The sequence below is a fragment of the Aotus nancymaae genome, unplaced genomic scaffold, assembly GCF_030222135.1.
Source record: "Aotus nancymaae isolate 86718 unplaced genomic scaffold, 86718_ANA_hifiasm-v0.15.2.pri h1tg000028l, whole genome shotgun sequence".
In the NCBI taxonomy this organism is placed as follows: domain Eukaryota; kingdom Metazoa; phylum Chordata; class Mammalia; order Primates; family Aotidae; genus Aotus; species Aotus nancymaae.
In genome coordinates, this window is record NW_026988441.1 from 12,820,801 (window position 1) to 12,848,629 (window position 27,829).

General features: G+C 49.0%; 1 protein-coding gene across 5 annotated transcripts; it reads left to right on the forward strand.

Annotated features, from left to right (window-relative positions):
* Positions 1 to 9,477: 9,477 nt before the first annotated feature.
* LOC105723468 (carcinoembryonic antigen-related cell adhesion molecule 7) lies at positions 9,478 to 27,312 on the forward strand. 5 transcript variants are annotated; one of them, XM_021670410.2, is made up of 5 exons: positions 9,478 to 9,666; positions 10,556 to 10,915; positions 15,565 to 15,843; positions 22,838 to 22,958; positions 25,285 to 27,312. In XM_021670410.2, the coding sequence occupies exons 1-4, from the start codon at positions 9,603 to 9,605 to the stop codon at positions 22,930 to 22,932; spliced, it is 798 nt and encodes a 265-aa protein (XP_021526085.1). In that variant the 5' UTR covers positions 9,478 to 9,602; the 3' UTR covers positions 22,933 to 22,958; positions 25,285 to 27,312. The 5 variants fall into 5 exon arrangements, with proteins under 5 accessions (XP_021526085.1, XP_012316948.1, XP_021526086.1 ...); XM_012461525.3 differs by having other exon boundaries at positions 25,906 to 27,312; XM_021670411.2 differs by having other exon boundaries at positions 22,838 to 22,954; positions 25,805 to 27,312.
* The last annotated feature ends 517 nt before the right edge of the window (positions 27,313 to 27,829 follow it).

Below are 27,829 nucleotides of genomic sequence, written 5' to 3' on the forward strand. Positions count from 1 at the left end.
GCATGTCAGAGCGGGGGCGTGGGAGGACCCCAGGAGTGACTGAACGTCTGATTTAGAAGGTGCTAGCTTGTGCTTAGGGCATTTGAGATCTAACAGGAAAAGTAGGGTTATTTCCTGTTTTGTAGGCACAGTAGTTGAAGCTTGGAATCACAGGTTCCCCTTGGATGTCACTAAAAATCTCAGTCCCCCTATTGGAGCATGAAATCCGGAATCCACACCCTGGCCCAGGGCGGGCAGGGGGGCTCCTGTGTCTGTGCAGCTGCTGCAGGAAGATGTGCTTTCTGACGGGAACGGTGCTCTTGCCTCCCTGGAGGGCAGTGCCCAGCTTCCTGCAGCCCCCTCCCTGCAGGCCCCACCCTCTCTGAGTCTCCCCCCTGCCTAGCCCCATCTCAGCCCTCACAGGGTCTCTGGGCTGATGGGCCTCAGGGTACTGTGTGGGTCATTCACGCTGTTCGCTCTGCCCCTGATGCCTGCCTGGTGTAATGTCTGCATTCCTGTGCCCAGGATCCTGCAAGTTCTCTGGGTGTGTGTATGTGTGTTTGTGTGTGTGACAGGCCTACACACAGGTGAGATCTCAGGGTGAGGGCATTTGATGCATTTAACACACATTTATTTAAATGCAGGGGTCATGGAGCAGGGCGTCTACTTATGATAGACGATGGTTTGTGCTATAGGTTGGACCACTCTTTCATGGCCTCTCTTGGCACTGACCTTGGGTTCCATCACTAAAGGGGATCCTGTTCCCCTCCTCCCACATGGGTCCTGGGCTTGGCCATGTGACTTACTGAGGGTAATGCATGCAGAGGAGTGGTCTGGGTCAGTCCCAGCCACGCCATGGGGGCCTGGCATGGTGTCCTCACTCCCTCCTGATCTGCCACAAGAACAGTGTCCCCTGGTGACCCCTTCATCTCGGGTGCATTCAGGAATCCTGCTATGTGTCACACCCCTGCTGTCCTGTCAGAGTCACCCTAGGAAAGGCCTAGAGTGGTGGCTTCTCCCATGTGGGCTCTGAGGTTGGAGCCCGGAGCCTGGTTGCCCCCATCCAGGGAGCTGCCTCTCCTTAGGCCTGGGTGTCCTCAGGAATCTCTGACCCCAGCAGCTCTGCTCTCCAGCCCCCATAGCTCTGGCCTCAGCTTCTGCCATGTGTGGGCATCAAAGGCTCTGCCCTGCCTTCATGCTGTCCCCGTGGGGTGGCCATGGGAGAGCCTGTGCGGGAAAGTGAGGCCCCTGAGTTGGAGCCTGTGTGGCCATCGCAGGCAGCCTTGCCTAGGGCTGATGAAAGGGAGGCTGCGGTGATTCACTGGGAAGCCGGGTGCTTGCTGGAGCTGTGAGGACATATTTACCAGGTGATGGAGGTCTCTCTTTTTATTATTTGTCTTTGGTGTCTGCACTGTCTCCATCATGATGGAATGATGTGGAATTTCAGGAAAGGCCATTTGCTTCTGTTCTGCTAATTACAATGTTTTTCTAGCTAATCTGTCAATGTAGAAAAGGCAATGGTTAATTTTCAGGTGTTAAAATCACCTTGAATACCTGGGTAATAAACTCAACACAGTGAATCCTGGCTCCTTTTGGTCATATTTTATTTGTGGATTTTCCCTCTCTGTTCCCAAGTAGGGCCTGCAATCTTGCTTCCTCATTGTGTCCTGGTCTGCTTTTCACATGAAGGTTTTATTGCCACAAAAATGAGTTAATGAGTAGCCTTCCTTTCCTGTTCTCTGGGAGAGTTGTGTAAATTTGATAAGAGCTGGTGTTTGTTTTGCGCATTTTTTTGGTCGGGGGGACGGAGTCTCGCTCTTGCCCAAGCTGGAGTGCAGTGCTGCGATCTCGGCTCACTGCAACACCTGCCTCCTGGGTTCAAGCAATTCTCCAGCCTCAGCCTTGTAGGTAGCTGGGATTACAAGCACCCACCACCACACCTGGCACATTTTTGTATTTTTAGTAGAGACGGGGTTTCACCATGTTGGCCAGGCTGGTCTCAAACTCCTGACCTCAAGTTATCTGCCTGCCTCAGCCTCCCAAGTAGCTGGGATTACAGGCATGTGCCACCACACCTGGCTAACTTTGTATTTTTAGTAGAGACAGGGTTTTTCCATGTTGGTCAGGCTGGTTTTGAACTCCCTACCTTCAGGTGATCCACCCGCCTCAGCCTCCCAAAGTGTTGGGATTACAGGCATGAGTCACTGCACCTGGCCTGGCGATCATTTCCTATTCTCCGTTGGCTCCTTTCTTTCAGCTCTGCGTGTGGAATCACCCATGCTGTGTGCAGCAGCAGTCCATTCCTTTCTCATGTTCTACAATGTCTCCCAGTTTGAATGCACCACAGTTTTATCTGAATTGTTGCACATTTGGACTGTGACACTTTTGATTCTTCTGAACCACGCTGGAATTTTATAGGTTCTCCTCCCTGATAAATGAACACATCTAAGTTTCCACAAGCAACATCTCCATGTCTAGTTGTTCCAACACTTGGTGTTGTCAATCTGTTGAGTTTTAGGCTTTCTCATGTGGCTGGATTAAGATTTGATGATGAGATTGGAGACACCCATTTGTTGGTTGATATTGGGAAGGAGGAGGAGGTCAGAGGAGGGGCAAGACCTGCTTTTACTTCTGGACAGAAGGATCTTCGCTCTGCCTCACAGAGCAGAGACCCTCAAGGTCCTGAGTTTTCAAGGACAGGTATGTGCTGCCCCCGTCTGCCCCAGGAACAGCCCTGAGGCCTGGTCTCCCAGGAAGAGAGAATTGGCCTCCCCTGGGTACGGGCTGTCACCACATGTGCTGCACCTGCAGGGCCTGGGGCTGGGGCTTTGCTGTGGTTTCAGGGTGACTGGGACAGATGCAGAAATGACCACCCAGGGTCGACCCTCTCAGTGGCAAAGGGAGGAGCGGGGGCCCTGTCCTCACCGTCCCATCCTGGAGACCAGGGATGTTTCCTGATGTGCCTTTCAGACTCAGATGAGGGTGTCCCCAGAGACTCAGATTCTCCCAACACCTCTCAGGGAACAGGTCCAGGCCAGGGCTGTCCAGGGCATCTGGAGAAAGACCCAGAGTGGCTGGAGCAGGGAGCGTAGGAGATGGGCAGAGCCAGTAGCATCTGGCTGGGCAGAAGCACCCTTCTTGGGCAGTGTCCCCAGGCATGACCATGGGAGGGAACTAGGCAGAGACCAAGGAATCCCATGTGCCCACTCCCACAGCCTCCCCTGTTCCTATCACCCTCCCTGCTGGGGCAGCCTCTCCTGGCCTCCCTCTCCCCATCTGGGCTCCTGTGCCTCCTCAGCCCAGGTCCTGCCTGCCCCCAGGCTTCTCTCTCTCAGGTGCCCCCAGCACGTGCTGTGACCCCTCCCAACAACACAAGCTCCTGCCTTCACATGGACTCCCCAGAGCCCACCGAGCAGATGTGGTTGGATTCTGGATGCTCTTCAGGGAATCCTGAGGAACAGAGGGAGAGCCTAGCCCAGGAGGGCCCTGCATGCTTGTTTACCAGTCACCTGCCTGATGGGGACACTGGGGTGCTCCTATCCTGGGGATTCCCTGGATAGCTGAACCCCGGCCAGCTGAACCCTGGCCAGCTGGTTCTATGGGGCATAGAATCCTGCCCCCATACTCAGAGTGGGGATACTGAGGAAGGAAGTCACGTGCTCCCCATCTCGTTTATGAGACCTGGCCTTACTTGCTGAGATAGCTTCACACTCGCAGTCCCAGCCTGGGCTGCAGCCCCACAGAGCCTGTGTCCGCCTCTCCTGCCCATTTCTGGGTTTCCCTTCCTGCATCACCTCCTCCCTGTGTCCCCACCTGCTCCTGCTCCAGGCATCTGCCCCTGGGTCACTGCCCTGTCACCATCTCTGGGCTCACTGGCCTCTGCCATTTGTTCTTAGCCCTGAACCCTGTGAGGGAGGAAGGGTGAAGGTGAGATGGGAGCTGTCCAAGGTTCTGTTCTTCTGGACTTCTTGACAGTGAGGGATCCTGATGTGTCACCAGAGAGGAGGTGTGTGTTAGGAGTGCCCAGATCATAGAGGGCAGGAAAGGCTCACGGACAAGGGAGAAATCCCTGATGGGGGAGAATCAGGGTCCTATTTTGGGAAGGATGAGAACAGAGAGGTCATTGTCATGTGATTGAAACTGGCCTGTTTGGGAAATTGGGCTATTATCTCCCCTGATGGCTCTAAGGTTAGGTAGCACCTCAATTTCCCTTTGGTGACCTGGAACTTTGGGGAACGACTGAGTTGTGCTGTTGGTCTGGTCCGTTGGGGCCTGGAGCAGGAGCTCAGCCACTGCCACGGCCTCCTCTGACTGCTGTTTGGCAAAGCTCTCAGGCAGGGCTGATGACACTGCCCTGGGAAGGCCCTTTCAGTAGCGAGGCTGGTGCACCCTGTCCCCTGGGAGGATGACCCGCCCTCCCCAGTGCTGACCTCTGCTGTCTCAGGTCTGTCAGCTTCACACACAGATCCCTGGGTATTCAAGCCTAGGGTTTTGTTTTCTTCATGATGTAGAACCCAGCTGGCCGGGTCTCCCCATGCTCTTTAGTGCTGGGGAAGGTGGGATGACGCCCAACAGGAAGGTGACGAAGGTGGATCTGGGGGCTAGACAGGGGCTCACTGTTGATTGAATCCACCCATGAGGGGAATTTGCAGCCTCAGGATCTGAGGGGTGTTCCTGGGTGTAGTCACACAGTGGAGAGTGGAAGGGCATCGACAGGCTGGGTGGGGTCAGCACCCACCATAGCTGATGCAGTAACTGCAGTCCCTGAGGTGTGGGACAGAGAACATGGGCCTGCCAGGACAGCATGCCCTGGAATGTCCTTTACATCTCTTGCCAAATGGTGGAGAGAGAGGACAAGGCCATTGTCCCATTTCAGCATGTCCAGGCCTGAGCAGAGGGTCTGGCCGTGGCAGGGACACTGAGATCAGGGAGAATCCAAGACATATGTGGTCCCCCAGTGTCCTGCACATGCAGCCAGCCCTGGGCTCTCCCTCTGTTCCTCGGGATTCCCCTGCTTTCCCTCAGGGGCCTTGACCCTTCCTCTCAGGCTAACCCCGGTGGTCTGACTGCTTTCTTGGGTCCTCTGTCTCTTTCCTGGGTCAACATTCCCCTGGTTCAGCAGCGGATGGTCTTTCCCCTCTGGCCAGGACAGATGCAACTTCTTCAGGTCTTTCCTCAGCTTCTCTGTCCTGGACCCTTTTTACCCTAGAAGCAATGGGTCCTGGGTTATCAGGACATGGGGTGGATGCATCCAGGACAGGGACCGGGATGCTGTGTCTAGGTTGAGACACTGAGCTCAGGACGCAGAGCTGGTCATTGCCGAGGGGAAGTGACTAAAAGTAGATGCAGGGAAGTAAGTCCCGGATGGTCAGAGACAAGAACCTTCCAGGCTGGGCCTGGGTGACCCTTCCTCCCTGTTCCCTGATGTCCTCTCTCCCCTGCCCAGGCCCCGCCAGCCCAGCCCCAGGACAGCCATTCCCATCTATGAGGTCAGTGTGTGTGATGAATGTTCTGGTCCTGCAGGACCCAGGAAGACCCATGATCTTCCCCACCTGCTGTCCTCACACAGCTCCAGGGATGAAGGCCATGCACAGCTCCTAGCCTGCGTCCTTCTGTGAAAGCACAGCAGATGTGCCCATCTGATACCAACAGAAAGGTGAGCAATGGAGGAGCATCCATGGGTGCTGTAGATCATGGGTGTGGTTTCACTTAACCCCCAGTGTCCTGAGCCTTCCTGCCCTCTTCACCGAGGCCCTGGTGACATTGTCTATCACTGACCTCCACAAATAAACTTGCCTGTCCCCAAATTCAGAATCCTGGTTGCTTAGTCTTGATAACCAAGGAGTGGGAAGAAGGCAGATGCCAAATGAATTCTCCTGGATTGGGAGCATGAGCAACCCCCTTCTCCTTCAATGCACTGCTACAGTCACTGGCATTTGAAAAAGCCACCATGTTTAGGCTATCTATAACCAAAGAGTTCATATAGAGTCTCTGCCACTGAAAGCACCCAGAAGGAAAGCCAAATGACCCTACTCAACATACAATATAATAGTATCTTCAAGAAAAAAAAATTCCATCAAAGCAAAAGTAAATTCAAAAATAAAAAGAATTGACAATTTCTACAAATGAGAAGGAACCAGTGTAACAATTCTCGAAGTATGAAAAAATAGGATGTTATGACAGTCCAAAAAGATCACACTAACTATCCAGCAATAGGTTCTAATGAAAATGAAATCTTTAAGATACCAGATAAAGAATTCAAAATATTGATTTTCAAGAAGCTCAATAAGATCCAAGATAAATATGAAAACTAATACAAAGAAATCAGAAAATCAATTCAGGATACAAATGAGAAATTTACCAGAGAGATAGATATTAAACAAACAACTGGAACTTCTGGAAATTAAAAAAAAAATCATTGAAGGAATTACAAAATACAGTTGAAAGCTTTAACAACAGACCAGATCTAGCAGAAGAAAGAATCTCAGAACTTGAAGACAGGTCTTTAGAATTAATCTATTAAGACAAAAATAAAGAAACAGAATTAAAAAGTGAACAGCGGTCGGGCACGGTGGCTCACGCCTATAATCCCAGCACTTTGGGAGGCCGAGGCGGGTGGATCACGAGGTCAAGAGATCGAGACTGTCCTGGTCAACAAGGTGAAACCCCATCTCTACTAAAAATACAAAAATTAGCTGGGCATGGTGGCGCGTGCCTGTAGTCCCAGCTACTCGGGAGGCTGAGGCAGGAGAATTGCCTGAACCCAGGAGGCAGAGGTTGCGGTGAGCCGAGATCGCACCATTGCACTCCAGCCTGGGTAACAAGAGCAAAACTCCGTCTCAATAAAATAAAATAAAATAAAATAAAAAGTGAACAAAGCCTTTGATAGGCATGGGACTAAGTAAAACATCCAAACCTATGAATTACAGGTATTTCTGAGGGAGAATAAAAACCATAAAGTTTGGTCAACCTATTTGAGGAAATTATTGAGGAAAACTTAGCTACTCTAGTAAGACATTTAGGCATTCAGATAGAAAAGGCTTAAAGAACACCAGGCAGGTAGATTGCAAGAAGGACCTCACCACAACTATAGTTATTAGACTGTCTAAGGTCAACATGAAGGAAAAAATTTGAAAATCAGCAAGAGAAAAGTGTTTAATCACCTGTAAAGGAAACTCCATCAGACTAGCAGTAGACTTCTCAGCAGAATCCCTACAAGCCAGAAAGGATTGAGAATCTATTTTCTTTTTTCTTTTTTTTTTTTTTGAGATGGAGTTTCGCTCTTGTTACCCAGGCTGGAGTGCAATGGCGCAATCTCGGCTAACCGCAACCTCCGCCTCCTGGGTTCAGGTAATTCTCCTGCCTCAGCCTCCCAAGTAGCTGGGATTACAGGCATGCACCACCACGCCCAGATAATTTTTTTTGTATTTTTAGTAGAGACGGGGTTTCACCATGTTGACCAGGATGGTCTCGATCTCTTGACCTCGTGATCCACCCGCCTCGGCCTCCCAAAGTGTTGGGATTACAGGCGTGAGCCACCGCGCCCGGCCCGAGAATCTATTTTCAAAGTACTTAAAGAAAAAACAACAATAAACATCAACTTTGAATTTTTTTTATCCTGCAAGAATAAACTTCAAAATAGAGAAATAAAGTCTTTCCCAGAAGCAAATGCTGAAGGAATCTGTCACCACTAAACTGGTCCTATAAGAAATGTTCAAAGGAGTTCTAAACCTGGAAATGAAAAGTCCATTAAAAAAAACAAGCTACAAAGTAACTAGCTGACAGTTATCATTAGGACAGGAAGAAAACCTCACGTCAGTATGAACCTTGAATGTAAATGGATTACATGCTCCACTTAAAAGATACAGATTAGTGAAACAGATTTAAAAAACATGATCCAAGCATATGCTGCTTGCAAGAAACTCTACTTATTCATAAAGATCCTAACAGACTGAAGGTAAAGGGGTAGAAATAAATATTCCATGCAAATGGAAACCAAAAGTGAGCAGAAGTAACTACATTTATATCTGTCTCTGAGGAGGGACGTGGCGAGAACTGAGGGGTGACAGGTGCCCCTGAAACCTGATGTCTCTGCTAAAAAACTCTGGGTCTGTCTGTAAGGACTCACCATCTTTCTTCATACGAGGAGACCCAGGAATTCTGCTGAGGGAGATGAGGGAGAACTCCCCAGAGAGAGAGAGAGAGAGAGAGAGAGAGAGAGAGAGAGAGAGAGAGAGAGAGAGAGAGAGAGGAGGAGGCACAGAGCCCCAGCCCCAACCCTGGATTCTGATTTCATCAGGCTCTGCTCCCTTGTTCTGAGGACTTTTGGGGTCAGGTGGAGACTTATCCACCCAAACACTCTGGCTCTTGTGAGATACATGGACATGAATCCTCCCTTCTACCCATAACACACGTTCCAGCCAGCCTTCAGGTGTGAATACTGTGCAGATTCCCCCAAAGTGCACACGGAACTTGGCCTGACATCAGACCGCAAATCCGATTTTGATGATTCATTGGAGGTAGACTAGAGAAGGGCTTGCGTGAGAGATTTGTAGAATTTAAAGTATGGAGCAAACATGTGATCAATGCTTAATGATCATGCTGAATTAAACCTATCCTGATTTTTTCGTTTACATTTTCCTGAGTGTCCACCAGAGGGCGGCAGAGTCCCTCCTGGCCTGGAGCCTCCCCAGGGGCTGCTGACTTCCCTCAGCAGGACCCACAGCCCCCCAGGGTCCACCCTCACCACTCGACCCACCTCCTCCTCGCCCTCCAAGCTCCCCACACGGACTCTGTCAGCTCCTCCCTGCAGCCCGGTGGCCGCCCACCTAAAGCCACTCTTGCAGGCAGCTCCTGCCCCGACATCCCCTCCTTCCTGGGCTCAGCTGAAAGGGCATTGCCCGGGGCAGCTCCCTGTGATCCTCAGAGCCAAATCACAGCCCTTCTCTCATTATCATTAGCTCCTCAGTCCCACGACATTCACGGAGCACCTGTCTCCCTGTTTCAGGGAAACTCCGTGAGTATAGGGCCTACGTCTGTCCTGCTCTGTGTGGAATCCCGGGGCCCAGCCCAGTGTCTGACATACAACACATCCTCGGTGAATACTGGCTAAATGCGTGGCGGCCACACAACAGAAGCACATCACTTCCGGGTGACTGCCACAGTCAGGGCCAGTTCTGTGTGGACACAGGAGCACTGGCATCATCCCAGCAGAAACCCCATGCCCAGCTGGGTTTCTCTGTCACAAGGTAAGTAATCCCCCTGGTGTGACAGACCTAAGGCCAGAACACAGCATAGGTCAGCGCTGGGAAAGGCAGGTTGTCCTCCCAGGGGACAGGGGTCCATCAGCCTTGCTTCTCAAAGCTTTGTCTGGGGAACTGAATACAGACAGAAGGGGAAGAGGAGGAGGGACAAAAGAGGCAGAAATGAGAGGGGAGGGGACAGAGGACTCCTGAGCAGAGACTCACCCCTGGACCATGTGACCTTGGAAAGTGCTCCTGCCCTGGGAGGAGGCTCAGCACAGAGGAGGAAGGACAGCAGAGCCGAGAGTCACAGCAGCCCTGACTAGAGTGCTCCTGGAGCCCAAGCTCCCCTATACAGAGGACAAGCAGGCAGCAGAGACCATGGGCCCTGCCTCAGCCCGTCCCCGCAGAACGTGCATCCGCTGGCAGGGGCTCTTGCTCACAGGTGAGGGGAGGACTCCCTGGGACTGGGTGGGAGGAGGGCCAGAGAGACTGGCTGGGGTCTTCTTGGGAGGACAGAGCTCTGAGAGGGGACAAAGGGACTTCTGTTGAAGCTTGAATGTGAGAGAGGACACGAGAGAGGAACAGGAAACCAGAACAGGAAAATCACATTGAACTGGAATTGGAAAAGGTCAAGAAAATTTCACATGTTCTCTTTTCCTGGCTAATGATCACTAGCTGCTGCATTTTGAAACATGATAATAATAACTATATCACATGACATTTCAAATAAAAACATAACCAAGGCATAAAACATTGTCCCTAGCCAGCAACTTCAGACATTGGCAAATAAACCCCAGGCTGTGGAGGGCCCTGGGAAGGCTCATGAGCTCATCCACAGGAGTCTGCAGCCTGTCCCAGGCACTGGGGGGCAACCAGGATCACACAAGTCCCTGCTGTCACGGAGCTCATGCTCTCATGGGGAGGAAGGCAGACACGCAAAGAGATCTAGAGTGTGAGGTCAGGTGTTGACAAGAGCCCTGGAGGGAACAGGGCTGGAAAAGGTCAGAAAGGGAAACCCAGGGTCTCCAGAGGAGGTGTCAGGGGAGGGGTCTCCTAGGGATGCCCTGATGTGAGCAAGTCCTGCAGTGTGGAGGGAGCCGTGCAGATCCCTGGGGAAGAGGATTCCAAAGAGGGAAATGCGAAGGTCAGAGGTGCTGAAGGAATGGGAGGGGCACAGTGCTGACGTTGATCCAGTAGGACACACACACACACACACACACACACACACACAGATGGGGGTGGGTGGAGAGACCCACTTGGGACCCAGGGCCCCATCTTTCCACCCCAGTACACAGGTCCCAATATTGACTGATGCTCTCTCCCCCTCCTAGCCTCACTTTTCACCTTCTGGAACCCGCCCACCGCTGCCCAGCCCAGTATTGAAGCCGTGCCACCCCTTGTCGCAGAGGGGAAGGAGGTTCTTCTGCTAGCCCATAACGTGTCCCAAGATCTTTTTGGCTACAACTGGTACAAAGGGGAAAGGGTGGCCGCCAACTATCGAATTATAGGATATAGAATAGAGAGTCAAGTATCTACCACAGGGCCCGCATACAGCGGTCGAGAGACACTGTACCCCAATGGATCTCTGCTGGTCCAGAGCGTCACCCCCAATGACACAGGAAGCTACACCCTACACCTCATAGACAGAAACATTACAGGTGAAGAAGTACTCGGCCGATTCGACGTGCAGGGTGAGTGATTCCTCCGTGACTTCTGGTGCTGGGGGTCAGGTCTACTCCACACACACGGGCTTCTCAGGCCTGGGTTGTGCCTGTGTCCCTGTCTACATTTTGTCCTGTGTTGGGGTTTGGGCATTTAGTGAAGGACACACACAGGGAAGAAAAACTTCTACAGATCAGAATTCCTTTCCTGCATTCAGCCCCTGCAGACACTCGCAGCAGAGGAAGGACAGTCTGATGGGGGGACTCAGCAGGGGGAGGTCGGTCTCAGCCAGGATTCTGTGCCCTTCCCATGAAAAAGACCCTGGAGAACTGGGTCAGGGCCTGGCCTGAGGGATCCCCTGGAATCCTCACAGAGAAGCTAAGCCCTGGAAGCACCAGCCCCAGACCCCTGTCCCAGGGCTCCTGACTTCAGGTGACCCTAAGGAACCTGTCCCAGGGATCCCGACTTCAGGTGACCCTAAGGAACCTGTCCCAGGGATCCCGACTCCAGGTGACCTTAAGGAACCTGTGCCAGGGATCCCGACTCCAGGTGACCCTAAGGAACCTGTGCCAGGGATCCCGACTCCAGGTGACCCTAAGGAACCTGTGCCAGGGATCCCGACTCCAGGTGACCCTAAGGAACCTGTCCCAGGGATCCTGACTCCAGGTGACCCTAAGGAACCTGTCCCAGGGCTCCCGACTCCAGGTGACCTAGTAAGGAACCTGTCCCAGGGCTCCCGACTCCAGGTGACCCTAAGGAACCTGTGCCAGGGATCCTGACTCCAGGTGACCCTAAGGAACCTGTCCCAGGGCTCCTGACTCCAGGTGACCCTAAGGAACCTGTCCCAGAGCTCCTGACTCCAGGTGACCCTAAGGAACCTGTCCCAGGGATCCTGACTCCAGGTGACCCTAAGGAACCTGTCCCAGGGATCCTGACTCCAGGTGACCCTAAGGAACCTGTGCCAGGGATTCTGACTCCAGGTGACCCTAAGGAACCTGTCCCAGGGATCCTGACTCCAGGTGACCCTAAGGAACCTGTCCCAGGGCTTCCGACTCCAGGTGACCCTAAGGAGCCTGTGCCAGGGCTCCTGACTCCAGGTGACCCTAAGGAACCTGTCCCAGGGCTCCTGACTCCAGGTGACCCTAAGGAACCTGTGCCAGGGCTCCGACTCCAGGTGACCCTAAGGAACCTGTGCCAGGGCTCCCGACTCCAGGTGACCCTAAGGAACCTGTGCCAGGGATCCCGACTCCAGGTGACCCTAAGGAACCTGTCCCAGGGCTCCCGACTCCAGGTGACCCTAAGGAACCTGTCCCAGGGCTCCCGACTCCAGGTGACCCTAAGGAACCTGTGCCAGGGCTCCCGACTCCAGGTGACCCTAAGGAACCTGTGCCAGGGCTCCCGACTCCAGGTGACCCTTAGAAACCTGTCCCAGGGCTCCCGACTCCAGGTGACCCTAAGGAACCTGTCCCAGGGCTCCCGACTCCAGGTGACCCTAAGGAACCTGTCCCAGGGCTCCCGACTCCAGGTGACCCTAAGGAACCTGTGCCAGGGCTCTCGACTTCAGGTGACCCTAAGGAACCTGTCCCAGGGCTCCCGACTCCAGGTGACCCTAAGGAACCTGTGCCAGGGCTCCTGACTCCAGGTGACCCTAAGGAACCTGTGCCAGGGATCCTGACTCCAGGTGACCCTAAGGAACCTGTGCCAGGGCTCCTGACCTGTCCCAGGGCTCCCGACTCCAGGTGACCCTAAGGAACCTGTCCCAGGGATCCTGACTCCAGGTGATCCTAAGGAACCTGTCCCAGGGCTCCCGACTCCAGGTGACCCTAAGGAACCTGTCCCAGGGATCCTGACTCCAGGTGACCCTAAGGAACCTGTGCCAGGGCTGGGTTGTGGCCTCCTGGCTGAACTGACTGGGAGCAAGGATTTGAGCTGTTTGAGGACCATGGCTCAGGGAGCTCGTCACCAGCCAGGGCCCAGCCCCCAGGACCTCATCTGGGCCAGGACAAAGCCTCATTGTTCACCTGAGACTCAGCCCCAGGAGAGGACAGATGGACAGGATTACTAGGACCTCAGCCCCCTGGATGAGGAACTTAAGAGAGGTCCTGGGAGGGGGGTCCGTGTCTTCAGGGGTAGAAAGAGAAGAAGGATTCTGCTGTAAGCTCCTTGTACACCAGGAATCAGGCCCAAATCACCCACTCCTGGAGGCAATCAGATGCTGCTCTTCTACACAGGGCTCTAGGCCAGGTCACTGTGACTATTTTAAGGTGAATTCACAGACAACAAGGCAAGCCAGAGACTATACACCCTGCACAAGCCAGAACCCCACGTGAGACACACACTTGCTCAGCAGTTCTCATGAAGGAGGCAGGGAATGAATGAAGGAATGAATGATCCATAATCTCTTCAGAGACTAGAAGCTGATGCAGGATCCTAGGAGGTCCTGGCCTCACCTGTTCCCTGTCCCTCCAAGGGGCTGAGATACCCCTGTTCCACCCCTCTCATCCCCTGCCCCTAAAGCCACCCCAGTGGGAGACTGAGGCAGGAGGGTGTGTTGAGCCCAGGAGTTCAAGACCAGCCTGGGCAACATAGCAAGATCCCTGGCTCTTAAAAAAAAAAAGAAGCCACCTAGGTGTTGAGTCTCATGAGTGTGTAAATGCTTGGCCATGGGACGGGGACAAACCCCTCCTCTATCTGCTCTCTACACTGACTCACCAGGGGCCCAGAGGCAGGACAGATGTGCAGTCCTCAGCCCATGGGTGTATTTCACCCATTTTACTAGAACTCCGTCCTCGTCTTGCTGTGGGCTCAGGTCCTCCAGTCATGCCGTGGGTATCTCTGGCTCTCTCTGCTCCTCCGTGTCCTTCATCTTCCTCCCCCTTCGTTCCAGCTGGGATGCCCTGCCCCGCACAGCTTCCTCCACCCTTAGGCCTTCCCCAGACGCTCCCTCTAACAAGACCGGCTGTCCTGTCCCCTTCCCACTCACACTGTGGCCTGGCCCACCTCCCAGGCAATAGGAAAGACAGAGAAATCAGCTGGAGCAGCCACTTCTGCCGGGCTCCATCATGAGCCCATGTCCCCAGGTCACCAGGAGAACGAGCTTCCACCGTGTCCCCATCCAGGGCTCTTTCCCTCAGTGAGGCCGACATGTGGAACAGGCCACAGGACAGGGATGAGTGACTCCTCCATCCACTCTCTACACTGACTCAACAGGGGGTCAGAGGCAGAATGACAGGTCTGCAGTCCCCAAAGCCCATGGGCTCACTTCAGCCATTTGATTCACAACTCCGTCCCCGTCCTGCTGTGGGCTCACATCCTCTAGTGGTTCCTGGGACCTTCTCCAGGTGGAGCTGGCCGGGCGGGTGCTGTCTGATGGGTTTGCTGCCCGTTCCACATACACCTGCGTCGTCACGATGATGCCGTTGTCATAAGGTGGGGTCCCTCGGACAGGGAGATGCACCAGCCACTGGCGTCTTGCTTAGACTCTGCCTAGTTTGGATGGATTTGATCAAACTCTAGTTGTGTTTCCTTAGGTCGAGAGAAGATGAAGAAAGCATTTCTCATGCCTGTGCCGGGCTCTCCTCCGTTTTGCTGACTGTGCACAGGAGCTAGCAACAGGGAGCTCTTTATAAATTTCCTTTTTTTTTTTTTTTTTCCGAGATGGAATTTTGCTTTTGTTGCCCAGTCTGGAGTACAATGGTGTGATCTGGGCTCACTGCAACCTCTGCCCCCTGGGTTCAGGCGATTCTCCTGCCTCAGCCTCCCGAGTAGCTGGGATTATAGGCATGCACCACCATGCCCAGCTAATTTTTGCATTTTTAGTAGACACGGGGTTTCACCGTGTTGGTCAGGCTGGTCTTGAACATCTGACCTTAGGTGATCCACCCGCCCCGGCCTCTGAAAATGCTGGGATTACAGGCTTGAGCCACCACGCCTGGCTGTAAATTTCCCAATATAACACATGTCTCTTCTCCTAATTTGCCTTCATTCTTCTTGTTACGTAACTGAGCATCCTCAGATTTTCGGCCAGCCCCTGCCTGTCTCACTCACCCTGTCTGTGTCTTCTTTCGGACTGTGCTGTACTTTCCTGGCGATCACTAGCTCTTATTAGTCACCGTCAAACACCTGGGCAGAGCTGCCCCACCTGGGGGTCCTGCAGTCTGAGTACTAACCTCACCTCTAGACTTTTTCCTGGTCTCCTCTGCTGTGTCTGCTCAAACACCCATTGTTACCATCACCCATCTCTGGGATATCCTTGAAAAAAAAAAAGCTCAGAGAAAACACCCCTCGGCTGGGTGGCGTAGGGCTTGTTCAGCTGGAAGGAACTCAGTTTCTGCACATTCCTGGTGAGGACCTCAAAGGGCCAGGCAGGCAGACATCAGGAAAGGACCAGGAGAGGCACCAGGGGCTGTGACTCACGGTCCTGGGTCTGTCCATGACCCAACACTGCTGCACAATTCACACTTGGGAAAGTCTGTGCTTCTCTAAGACAAAGCGGGTGGCCTCAGGGTCCCTGAGCCCTCAGATCATTGTGTACCTGTCTTGTCACACACACACCTGCTGTGGGCTTTTAAGGACTTGGGTGGGCTTAGAGGTGGGAGATGTCAATTCTGATTGAAAGATGCCCGTGGAGGAATCACAGGTGCCACACAGGGCAATCTTCTCTCTGTTTTCTGCACAGCGGCGCCGCCCAAGCCCTACATCACCAGCAACAACTTCAACCCCATAGAGAACAAGGATGTTGTGGCTTTAACCTGTGAACCTGAGACTCAGAACACAACCTACCTGTGGTGGGTGAACAATCAGAGCCTCCCGGTCAGTTCCAGGCTGGTGCTCTCCAGTGACAACAGGACCCTCGTTCTCATCAGTGTCACAAGGAATGACACAGGACCCTATGAATGTGAAATACAGAACACACTGAGTGCCAGCCGCAGCGACCCAGTCACCCTGCTTGTCCGCTGTGAGTATCTTCTCTTCCTCCATGGCCCGGGCTGCCAGCCCAAATCCACCCAGCCTGAGGTCAGGATTCTCAGTCCCTCTCAGGTCCAAGTACACAGACCCTTAACCCTGGACACCCAGGCTGGCCATGACTTCCTGCCCCAGGCAAACCTGGGCAGACCCAGCCTGGACCAGGAATATGAGAGGAGGAGCTGCTCCCTTCCTGGGAGGTTCAGGGTCCACAGCCTGTGATGGGAGAAACAGGTAAATGTCTCAGGCTCCAACTCAGTGAACACAGCCGGGGTTTGGCTGGACTTCAGGATGGTGACTTGGGTAAGAGGGACACTGCGGCCCTTCCACAGACCAGGAGCTTCCGCTTCCCTCGCCGATGGCTTTATTCTCTTTGCTCCAGGTGGCTTGGACACCGCCACCATTTCTACCCCAGACACACATTACAAATTAGGAGCAAACGTCAGGCTCTTTAGCCACGCGGCTTCTAACCCACCCGCACAGTATTTTTGGCTGAGTGATGGAAAGCTTCTGTAACACATGCAGGAGCTCTTCATCCCCAAAGCACTGCAAAGAATAGCGCGTCCTGTACCTGCCGGGCCTATAAATTGGCCACTGGCCGCAAGAGGACCGCTGTCAAGATGATCACAGTCCATGGTACACGGGTCCCTGGACCGTCGGCATCATGTTTTGAGGTGGAGTCTCTTTGGTGTTAAGGAAGAGTTGAAAAAATGTTCTTTTCCAGTCTGTGTCCCATGGGCACAAGCAGATCTCAAATTCTCCTGCTGGACCCTCTCACTCTGTCTCTGCACACCCTCCTCCTCTTGCTTCAGCAATTTCTCATGGATGATTATGGATCCAGCCTGGAATGTGGGGAGGGGGCTCCCTCAGACCCAAAGCCCCATGTAGTGGAAGGGGCTTCACAGAGGGGAAAGCAAGAAGGGTCCTTAAGGGTCCTTAAATGGTCTTTGGGTCATCAGTACGTCCCTTTTTGTCACCTCTTTGTGTTTTTTTGTTTGTTTGTTTTTTAACCTACTCTGTGAGCTACAAGGAACAGGGAGGCTTTGAAACAAGCTCACACTTTTTCCCCAAACGAGAGGAGGAAGCCCCCTGGATAAGGGAGGAGCAGCTCAGACTCTGCTCTCTGCTCTGCACCAGCTCCCCCAGTGACTGGTTCTGCCCTGACTCCACTTGGGGTGGGACTGGGGCGTGTAGAGAACATGTCCAGGTGGCCTGTTCTGAATCTGGCTAAATCGAGCTGCCATTCCACAGCAGAGCATCCCCGGGTAAGGTTTCAGGGAAATGGGAAGAGAGGGAGCCTCGGACAGACTCCCGAGCTGTGTCCTGACCCTGAAGTCAATGGCTGTATGAGGCCGTGGGCACAGCACATAGGACACAGCACAGAGGACAGCGAGTGACACATACTTGGAGAAATGGGGAGATTCGGCCATGGTGGCTCTGCATGGGAGGCAGTGCCAAAGAGTGTGGATTTACAGAGAGGGTAAGACTACCGGCCACTGTATCCATCTATCATAAAACTTAACATTAACCATTTCTAAGTGTACAGTTAAGTGACACAGCATAAATATAAATCAAGTATATTGCCGGGGGTGATGGCTCACGCCTGTAATCCCAGCACTTTGGGAGGCTGAGATGGATGGATAACCTGAGGTCAGGAGTTTGAGACCAGCCTGATCAACATGGTGAAACCCTGTCTCTACTAAAAATACAAAATAAAAACAATTAATTGGGCATGGTGGTGGGCACCTGTAATCCTAGCTACTCAGGAGGCTAAGGCAGGAGAATCACTTGAACCTGGGAGGCGGAGGTTGCAGTGACCTGAGATGGCACCACTGCACTTCAGCCTGGGTGACAACTGAGACTCCGTCTCAAAAAAGAAAAGAAAGTAAAAGAAGTCAAGTATATTTATACTCTTGTGTAGCCTCACACTATTCATTTCCAGAACTTTTTCATCTTACCATACTAAGCCTCTGTACCCAATAAACAGTAACTCTCACTCCTTCTCCCCCTGACTCCTGGGAACTTCCTTTCTACTTCCTGACTCCAGGTAATCAACTATTCTAACTCTCTTCTATAAATGGAATTATGTCACGGTTATCCTTTTGTGTCTGGCTTATTTCACGTAGCAGAATGTCTTCAGGATTCATCCATTTTGCACCATGTATCACAATCTTATTCCTTGTTGAGATGCAGTAACGTTCCGTCGTATGGATACACCTCATTTTCCCATCCACTTACCTTTCAGGGGACTTCAGTTGTTTCCACCTTTCGGCTATTGTGAGTGATGCTGCTGTGAACATCAGTGTACAAATATCTGTTCCAACTGCTGCCTTCGATTCTTTTGGGTGTATGTACAGAAAAAGGAATTGGTGGATCAAATGTTAATTCTTTAATATTTTGAGGAACCACCATACCATTTTCCACAATAGCTAATATTTCACATTTCTATCAGCAATGCACTAGAGTTCCAATTTTTCCACCTCCTTGAAAACACGTATTGCTCTGTGTTCTTTTTTTATCAAAGCCATCCTAATGTGTGTGGGGTGGAGTATCACTGTGGTTTCGATTTGCGTATCCCTAAGTCTTCATGTATTCAGCATCTTTGCATATGCTTGTTGTCCATTTGTGTTATCTTTCGTGGAGAAATCTCTATTTTAGTCCTTTGTCCATTCTTTTAATTGGGTTTTTGGATTTTTGTGGCTGTTGATGTACAGTAGTTCTTCATATATTCTGGAAATTAATCCCCTATCATAGATATGATTTGCAAATATTTTTCCCCTTTCATAGGTTGTGTTTTCACTTTCTCAAGAATGTTCTTTGATACATAAAAGTTTTTAATTTTCATGAAGTCCAGCTTATCCATTTTTTCTTTTGTTGCCCACGCTTTTGTTGTTATGAGCAAGAAATCACTATGAAATTCAACGTCATAAAACTTTTTTCCCTATGTTTTCTTCTCAGGGTTTTATACTTTTCACACTTATGTTTAAGTCTTTGGTCCATTTTAGGTTAATTTTCATATACAGTGTCAGGTAAAGATTCAACTGGTTCTTATGCATGGATATCCAGCTTTCCCCATATCATTTGTTGAAAAGACTGTCCTTTCCCCACTAAATGGTCTTGGCACTCTTACCAAAAAGCGTTTGGCCATATATTCCAGCATTCCTTTCTGGGCTCTCTATTCTCTGTCACTGGCTTCAGTATCTTCCTTTCGGCCAGTACCACACTGTACATCGATTACTGTGGCTTTACAGTAAATGCTGAAGTCAGGAAGTGTGAGTCCTCCAGCTTCATTCTTTATTTTCCAGGTTGTTTGGCTATTTAGAGTCCTGAGATGCTGTATGAATTTCCGGATAGGTTTTCTATTTCTGCAAAAGCTGTCACTGGGACCCTGGTGGGAATTGCACTGAACCTGCAGCTCACTGTGGGTAGCACTGTCCTCCTGACGACACTGAGTCTTCCGTCCACGAAAACAAAATGTCTTTCCATTTATTCATGTCATCTTTAATTTCTTCCAGCCATGTTTTACAGTTTTCAAGGTATAATCTTTTCACCTCCTTTTAAACTTATTTCTAAATATTTTACACTATTTTATGTTAATGTGAATTGGGAATTTTTTCCTAATTTCTTTTAGATTGTTCGTTGTTAACATGTAGAAATGCAACTGATGTTTGCATGTTGATTTTGTATCCTACAACGTTCCTGAACTTCTTTATTGATTCTAACAGGTTTTTTTAATCTTTAGCGTTTTCTACATATAAGTTCACGATATCTGAGAACAGATCATTTCACTTCTTCTGTCCAGTTTGGATGTCTTCTTTTTTCTTTCCAGTTTCTCTGGCTAGGGCTTCTAATACTATGTTGAATAAAAGTGGCAAAAGCAGGCATCCTTGTCCTGGTCTTACAGGGAAAGCTTTCAGTCTTTCTCCGTTGAGTATCATGTTAGTTTTGGGCTTTTCACATGTTGCCTTTATTATATTGAGGTGGTTTCCTTCATTCATGGAATGTTGTTATGAAAGAATGTTCTATTTTGTCAGGTGCTTTTATTGGTTCTATCTAATTATCGATCTGTTAAAAGTTTCCAAGGATTTGTCCATTTCATCTAGGTTATTCAACAATTTGTTGGCATACAATTATTCATAGCACTCTTGTAATCTTTAATGTTTCTGTAGAATTGGTAGAATTGGTAGCAATGTCTCCATTTTCTTTTCTTTTTTTTAATAGATAGAGTCTCACTCTGTAGCCCAGTCCAAGCTAGAGTGCAGTGGTGCCATCATATAGCTTAATGCAGCCTCAACCTCCCAGGCTTAAGTGATCCTCCTACCTCAGCCTCTTGAGAAGCTGGGAATGCAGACATGTGCCCTCATGCCTGGATCGTTTTTTAAGGAAATTTTGTAGAGATTGTGTCTCCCTATGTTACTTAGGCTGGTCTCGACCTCCTGACCTCAAGCGATCCTCCTACTCAGTCTCCCAAGGTGTTGGGATTAAAGGTGTGAACCACCATACCTCCATTTTCATTTCTGATTTTAGTAATTTGAATCTCCTCTTTTTTCTTAGTCAATCTAGTAAATGACTGTCGATTTTGTTGATCTTTTTTGAAGAACCAACTTTTGGTTTCATTGATTCCTTCTCTTGTTTTTCTGTTTTCCATTTTATTTATTTAAACTCTAATCCTTATTATTTCCTTCATGTACTGTCTGTGGTTTGAGGTTGTTCTTTTTCTCTATCCTGAAGTGGTAAAGCTAGGTTGTTGATTTGAGGTCTCTCTTTATTTTTAATGAATTTACCATTTTAAATTTCTCACACAAGATTCTTAACTTCTCTGACCCTTCAATTCTTCAACTGAAAATTGTAATAATTCTCATCACCAGGAAATGAAGGGAATGAAATTGCAATGAGAGTGCCTGTTTCATAGTATTGTTTTAAAGATTTAATGTAATATTTGATTAAGCCTTCAGCAAAATGCCACACAGAGAGGAAACCTTCACAAATGTTAGCTGCTCTTATTACTACTGTTATCATTAGGTTGAAGTCAGGCAGTCCTAGAGTCATATCCTAGATCTACTTCTCACTAATCATATGACTTTGGGTAAGTTTTTTCACCACTCTAAGCCTCTGTCATTTCATCTGTAAAATGGAAATCATGTCTACCCAACAGGGTTATTGTACGGATCAAATGAGATACCAGAAAAGCATTTACAGTAGCTACCGTGGCATTAACCGTCAGCCCGAGTTGACTGGTGAGAGCTAAGCCCCAAATGAAAACTCACCAGGACGTGGCTACTGGCTAAAAATGGGAGAGAGAAAAAAAGTTAAGTGCCAAGAATCAAGCAGGGTATTTTAGTTTTTATCCACTGAGATGCAGCCAAGATGGGGTTAAAGGTGCAAGATAATTTATTGGGGAAAACAACCATGAGGAAAAGCAGAGTAGGAGTGGGAGGAGTCTGAGAGTAGGGGTGGGAGGAGTCTGAGAGTAGGAGTGGGAGGAGTCTGAGAGTAGGAGTGGGAGGAATCTGAGAGTCAGAGTGGGAGGAGTCTGAGAGTAGGGGTGGGAGGAGTCTGAGAGTCGGAGTGGGAGGAATCTGAGAGTAGGAGTGGGAGGAGTCTGAGAGTAGGGGTGGGAGGAGTCTGAGAGTAGGAGTGGGAGGAGTCTGAGAGTAGGAGTGGGAGGAATCTGAGAGTAGGAGTGGGAGGAGTCTGAGTAGGAGTGGGAGGAGTCTGAGAGTAGGAGTGGGAGGAGTCTGAGAGTAGGAGTGGGAGGAATCTGAGAGTAGGAGTGGGAGGAATCTGAGAGTCGGAGTGGGAGGAGTCTGAGAGTAGGGGTGGGAGGAGTCTGAGAGTAGGAGTGGGAGGAGTCTGAGAGTAGGAGTAGGAGGAGTCTGAGAGTCGGAGTGGGAGGAGTCTGAGAGTAGGGGTGGGAGGAGTCTGAGAGTAGGAGTGGGAGGAGTCTGAGAGTAGGAGTGGGAGGAATCTGAGAGTAGGAGTGGGAGGAGTCTGAGTAGGAGTGGGAGGAATCTGAGAGTAGGAGTGGGAGGAGTCTGAGTAGGGGTAGGAGGAGTCTGAGAGTAGGAGCGGGAGGAGTCTGAGAGCCCTCAGACCATGATGCAGATCTGATTCCTGAGAAGGAGAAAGAGGAGAGAGTTGTTTTTTTTTTTTTTTGAGACGGAGTTTAGCTCTTGTTACCCAGGCTGGAGTGCAATGGCAAGATCTCGGCTCACCGCAACCTCCACCTCCTGGGTTCAGGCAATTCTCCTGCCTCAGCCTCCCGAGTAGCTGGGACTACAGGCATGCGCCACCATGCTCAGCTAATTTTTGTATATTTTAGTAGAGACAGGGTTTCACCATGTTGACCAGGATGGTCTCGATCTCTTGACCTCGTGATCCACCCGCCTCGGCCTCCCAAAGTGCTGGGATTACAGGCGTGAGCCACCGCGCCCGGCCCGAGGAGAGAATTTTAGATCGTGATGCGGTTCTCAGAGTTTCCACAAGGCTGATGGGGAGTCCTCACCCGTAAGAGAGAAGCAGAATCTCCCAGAACTGAGATTTCATTCCCCTGCTGGGAGCCCATGAGAAGCAAGTTCTGTGTACAAAGGACTTAGTAACACAGAAGGCTCCAGCCTGGGCCTTGTGTCAATCAAGTCCCTGTCATAGAGACCCCCTAGACTCGTATTTATGCCTCCCTCAACTGAGACACTGAGAAAGAGATGCAACCATGAAAAGATAGAAAGTTCTAATGAGACACAAAAATAGCAATCAGTCTTTCTAAATTTCAAAGCCTTCAGAAATATCTGAGTGCAGAAAGGCCATGATGGAATTGACAGAAGACTGATCACCAACTAGAAACACAGTGAGAGAGAAAAAGTGTGAACCTTCCTGCAAAACTAACACACTCCTTGAAGGAACAAGTAAGGACTACTTCATGCTGAGAGCTGGTTCCTGGGGCACCCCACCATAAAATAACATCACCTTCGCTCCTTCTCTTTTTTCAGTACCAGATAGTTCTCCTGTCCTCTCAGCTGGGACCACTGTCAGCATGATGACTGGAGTGCTGGCCGCGATGGCTCTGATAGCAGCCCTGGCATAGTTTCTGCATTTCAGGAAGACTGGTAGGTATGGTGGCCTTTCCTCTTGTTCTGTTTCCTGCAGTGCTGACCTCCATGCTCGGGAGAGGGAAAGGATTTCTTCACCTGTATCTGGGACTAGATCTCCTCCTCCTTCCACTAAACTCCTGCTTCTCACACTAATTCCTGCATGTCTCCTCGTCCCTGGTCTTCACGCTCCCTGTGCCGCACTGTCTCTTAGACATGACTACTCTCAGCCTCCGCTCATTTGTTTCCCAGATTCAATACATTGTGAAAGCCTCTTGTCCTTTTTCAAACGCCTCTCACTTGTATTGTTCTCCCCATTCCCATAAACCTCAACAACTGCTTGAAGTCCTACTTGACTCCTTGTCTCCAGTCTTTCAAGGCTTCCTTGCATATGACTGCCTCATCACCTCCCTGAAGTCCAGTTCACTCACCTACTCAAGAACCTGCAGGGGCCCACTGTAGCCCATTAGATAAGTTACCATTTCTTCTCTTCACTAATCGTTTTTACTTCCTTTACCGCTACTCCTGAGTATAATTTCTCCATTTTAATTAGATCTGTCTTCCTATACATCCCTGCCCCTCCACTCCATGTACACATAGAGTTCTTAGTTCCAATGTTATGCCTAAAAACAAGGTAACCTTCCTCCACCATCTGCACCGTGGAGTTACCCACACCCTTCATCACAAGCAACCTCTGCCCTTGTGGAGAACAAAGACTGTGGCATTAACATGTGAACCTGAGACTCAGGACACAACCTAAGCATGGCTGAGAATCTTTTTCCGATAACCAATTCATGTGTTCATGAAAGATACAGAAATGAAGAAGGCAAGGTCCCTACTCCAGGGAACATAAAGCCTAAGACAGAAGATAAGACAAAGGGCCAGGTGCATAGGCTCACAACTGTATCTCAGTGCTTCGGGAAGCTGAGGTGGGAGGATCCTTTGAGCCCAGGAGCTCAAGGCTGCAGTGAGCTATGATTGTGCCTTTGCACTCCAACCTGGGCAACACAGCAAGGCCCTGTCTCCAAAAAAGAAGACGTGAAAAATAATTCTAATACCAAAATAGAAAAAGATAAATTCCATGAGAAAAAAAGAGAAACCTAATGGGAAATATGGATACACATTGGAATCCCTGGGAAATTTTTTAAAAGAACAACTGATTCCTAGGCTCTACTCATACATTTTGATTTAATGGTCTAGAATGGGACCAAGGCATTGTTATTTAAGCCTCCCTCATGCTACCGTGTGCATCCAGGATGCAGAACCCCTGCTCTGATAAGTAGGACTTGGGCTTAAATCAATGGTTTTTTAGCTGCGGGTATGTATCAAAATTACCTGGGGGACTTTTTCAATATACATAAGCTTATACATTTTTGGCCACATTTGTTCATGGGCTATGCCCTGAACTCAGTAATCCAGCTGAGAAACAGAAGCTAAATGAAAATTCACCTTACCTGCTATGTTAAATTATATGGAAAACACTGTCAAGTGATAAGTGATGCCAGACCTTCTCTAAGCTGTATTTGCGGGTATGTTACTGACATGAATGTTTCAAAAATTATATGAGATTTCTAGAAATCTAATATTTTATCACTCACAGTGTTACATGCCACAGAATAACCAAATTTCCTTGTGAGTGGTGTCATTGTCATCAAATCTATCAAATCTGAAGTCTCATTGGATCTTTAACCGTAGCCATTTTAAGTCTTTGTCATTCACAAATAGTGGTTTTGATTCTTCTCTAAAAGCATTTGGAAATAGTTACAGTCCAAAACTGCTTCTTTTTCAAGGAGATTTATGGATAAGACTCTGACAAGCTGTCTTGAATACAGGTTTCTGGGAACTTTAGAATCATACCATTGGGCTGTCTAAGAATTTCCAAAATTTTAATGAAGAGAGAGCTTCGTGAAACTGCCAACCAAGATCAAGCAGAACAAAAAAGTAATTTCGTGGGACTAAATGAACTAACAAGGATGATTTTTTTTATTTTCAATTTTTTGAGACAAAGTCTCCCTCTTGTCTCCCAGGCTGGAGTGCATTGGCGTGATCTCTGCTCACTGCAACCTCCGCCTCCTGTGTTCAAGCAATACTCCTGCCTCAGCCTCTCGAGTAGCTGGGATTACAGGCACGTGCCACCACGCCCAGCTAATTTTTGTATTTTTAGTAGAGACAGAGTTTCACCATGTTGGTCAGGCTGTTCTCGAACTCCTGACCTCAGGTGATCTACCCACCTCAGCCTCCCAAAGTGCTAGGATTACAGGCATGAGCCACTGCGCCTGGCCAAGGATAATGTTTCAGTGAATTTTTAGTTGAAGTTTTGCTGATTCTTTAAATGTTTTGTTTTCCAGATTAAAGAAACGCTTTCTTTTAAACTATCCATAGCTTACAGAAATTTGGTGACGTACAACTTGTGAGCAAAAATTGAAACATTAATTTTTCTCCCTACACTTTTCATCCAGAATTGGGCAACTATTCATGGTTATTTACATTGTTATGGCAGTAGTTATTTGCATAAGTTCATTAAGAATCTGCTCTGTTTATAACAGGATACATTTTAAAATATTGGTTATATTACCAAGGCTTTGGCTGGGATGTCATATTTGGAAATGTACATAGAATAAACCCACAGGTACTGCAAGCAAAGTCTGAAGTCAGCCTTGGTTTGGCTTCCTAGTCCTGAGAAGCTTTTAAAAGTTTATCTGAGATTCCTTATCAAACCTTCCAGCAAAGCACACTTGAAAAGATCCTATGTGGTTAATTGCTATTCTTGCTGTACTTCTTATATAAATAATCAGGCCAAGTTTGATGAGACTCTTACCTATTTTGTAAACAAATTAGTCTTACTCTGATTAACTTTGGTACAAACAGGGAGAGACAGAGAAAAATTATGTTCAGAAGAAAAAACAATACAACGGTTATCAAATCGTAGCCCTGTATGCTGTTTTTAAGTTTTTATTATCCACCTGTAGACTGGACTGGACCCTGAATTCTTCTCGTTCCTTCAATCCTGTTTTCTCCTGTGGAATCACTAAGTACAAGACCTGCTCTCTTCCTGAAGACCTATAAGCTGGAGGTGGACAACTCAATGTAAATTTCAAGGGAAAACCCTCGTGCCTGAGATGTGGCTCACTCAGAGCTCACCAAAATGTTCAACACTGTAACAAGAGACACTCAAACTACCAACCAGGACGAGAAGTTGAAGACTTTACGCTGCGGACAGCTTTTCCCAGGATGTCGGAACCAGACTCCCCACCATGATGAGGTTCTTACTCCTGCTCACGCCTGCCTCTTTAATTTGGCAGGATGATGCTCTAACTAGGATTTCACAGTTAGTGGCTTGTGCCTGTAATTTGACAGAGTGTTGGATCTGTCATGTCATCGTGTCAAACTCAGATCTTTACATGACCTAAGGGATCCTTTAATCCAATGGCTAGCTTTCACAACATCCCTAATACAACTGTTTGTTCAAATGTACGGTGGTCCCTTTTAGAGTTAGACCTTAGACTCACCTGTTCTCATTCCCTGTTTTAATTTAACCCAGCCGTGGGATGCTAGATAATAGATTTGCTCCCTGCTAGGTGAACAGGGAGGCATTTGTGCAGTTGCTGACACTTCTTGTTGCACATAGATAAATACAGCAGATTTTATAGAGATTCAGTTGCAAAAAATAGCAGGCATGCTCCTTGGGTTAAAATGGGTAGGCTCCTCCTGTGGCTCATTCTTTTTGGTTTTGTTCATGGGGACCCTGCCTATGGATCATACGCCAAACCCTTGGTGTTATCCCTCCTGATTGTCATAATATTAGTTACCCTGGTGTGCTGTATTCTCTAAAAGCTTTAAATGTTTGCATGCAGCCATCCATCAAATGTCAGATATTTTCTTTGGCTGAAATGACGAAAACTCAAAGAAATGTGTGACATAGGTTAGGTTTCATAAGCTATGAATGAGGGAAGTCCAAAGTGATGGTAACTGACAGCAGTGTAATGCCTTATATTTTGTCAAACTCTCATCTAGGTGAGAGCCTAGTCTGGGGCTCCATTTGTAGGTGTTTAGTTAAATGCTGCATACTCACACTGAAACACTGGGGAAGCAGGTAGATCCCAGAACAGACAAATTTTTCCCAAAAACAGGAGAGTCCAGGCTGTCTGAGTCAGCATAGTAGGAAAGTCCTTTCTGCTTTAACTCTTAGAAAAAAAGTAATATGAAGTATTCTGAAATCAACCAATCAATTTATTTCTATTCTTCTGTTCCTGGATTCCCATTAACCCACTGTTCTACTATTGTCTTGCCCAGTGGGAGCCATCACTATATTTTGTAGAATGGAAGCTGCCATGATTTGTGAATCACGAATAAAAGCCAATTGGATCTATAACTGAGTTTATTGTAATTTTGTCCTTTGATACATGTTCACAGCCAGCAATGGCCAGTGGAGTCTCTCAGCCTGCGTCATTCTCACCCTGACCTTCCTGCCTCCTTCTTTCCCTTACAGGGACCCTTCTGATTACGCTGAGCCCACCCAGATTATCCAGAATAACCTCCTGTCTCAAGATCCTTAACTTCATCTCATTTGCAAAGTCTTACTGTTATTATTACATATTTTTTTTTTTTTTTTTGCCAAATAAAGTAACGTGCACAGGGGCCAGGAATTAGGACGTGGATATTTTCAGGACGCCATTATTCTGCCTAATACAGGTACCTTTTGTCAACTTCACCCACAACGAAAAATTGCTTTGCCTTCTTCTGCGTCTCACTTTTCGTCTGAATCACAGAGAAGAGCACAAACTTCAAGGTGAAACACACGAGCTCTGCTACGAACTGCCTGGATGACCTGGACCACTCACTTCACCCCTTCAGCCTCTTCTCATCTGCAGCACAAGGGTCACTCTTACTGCA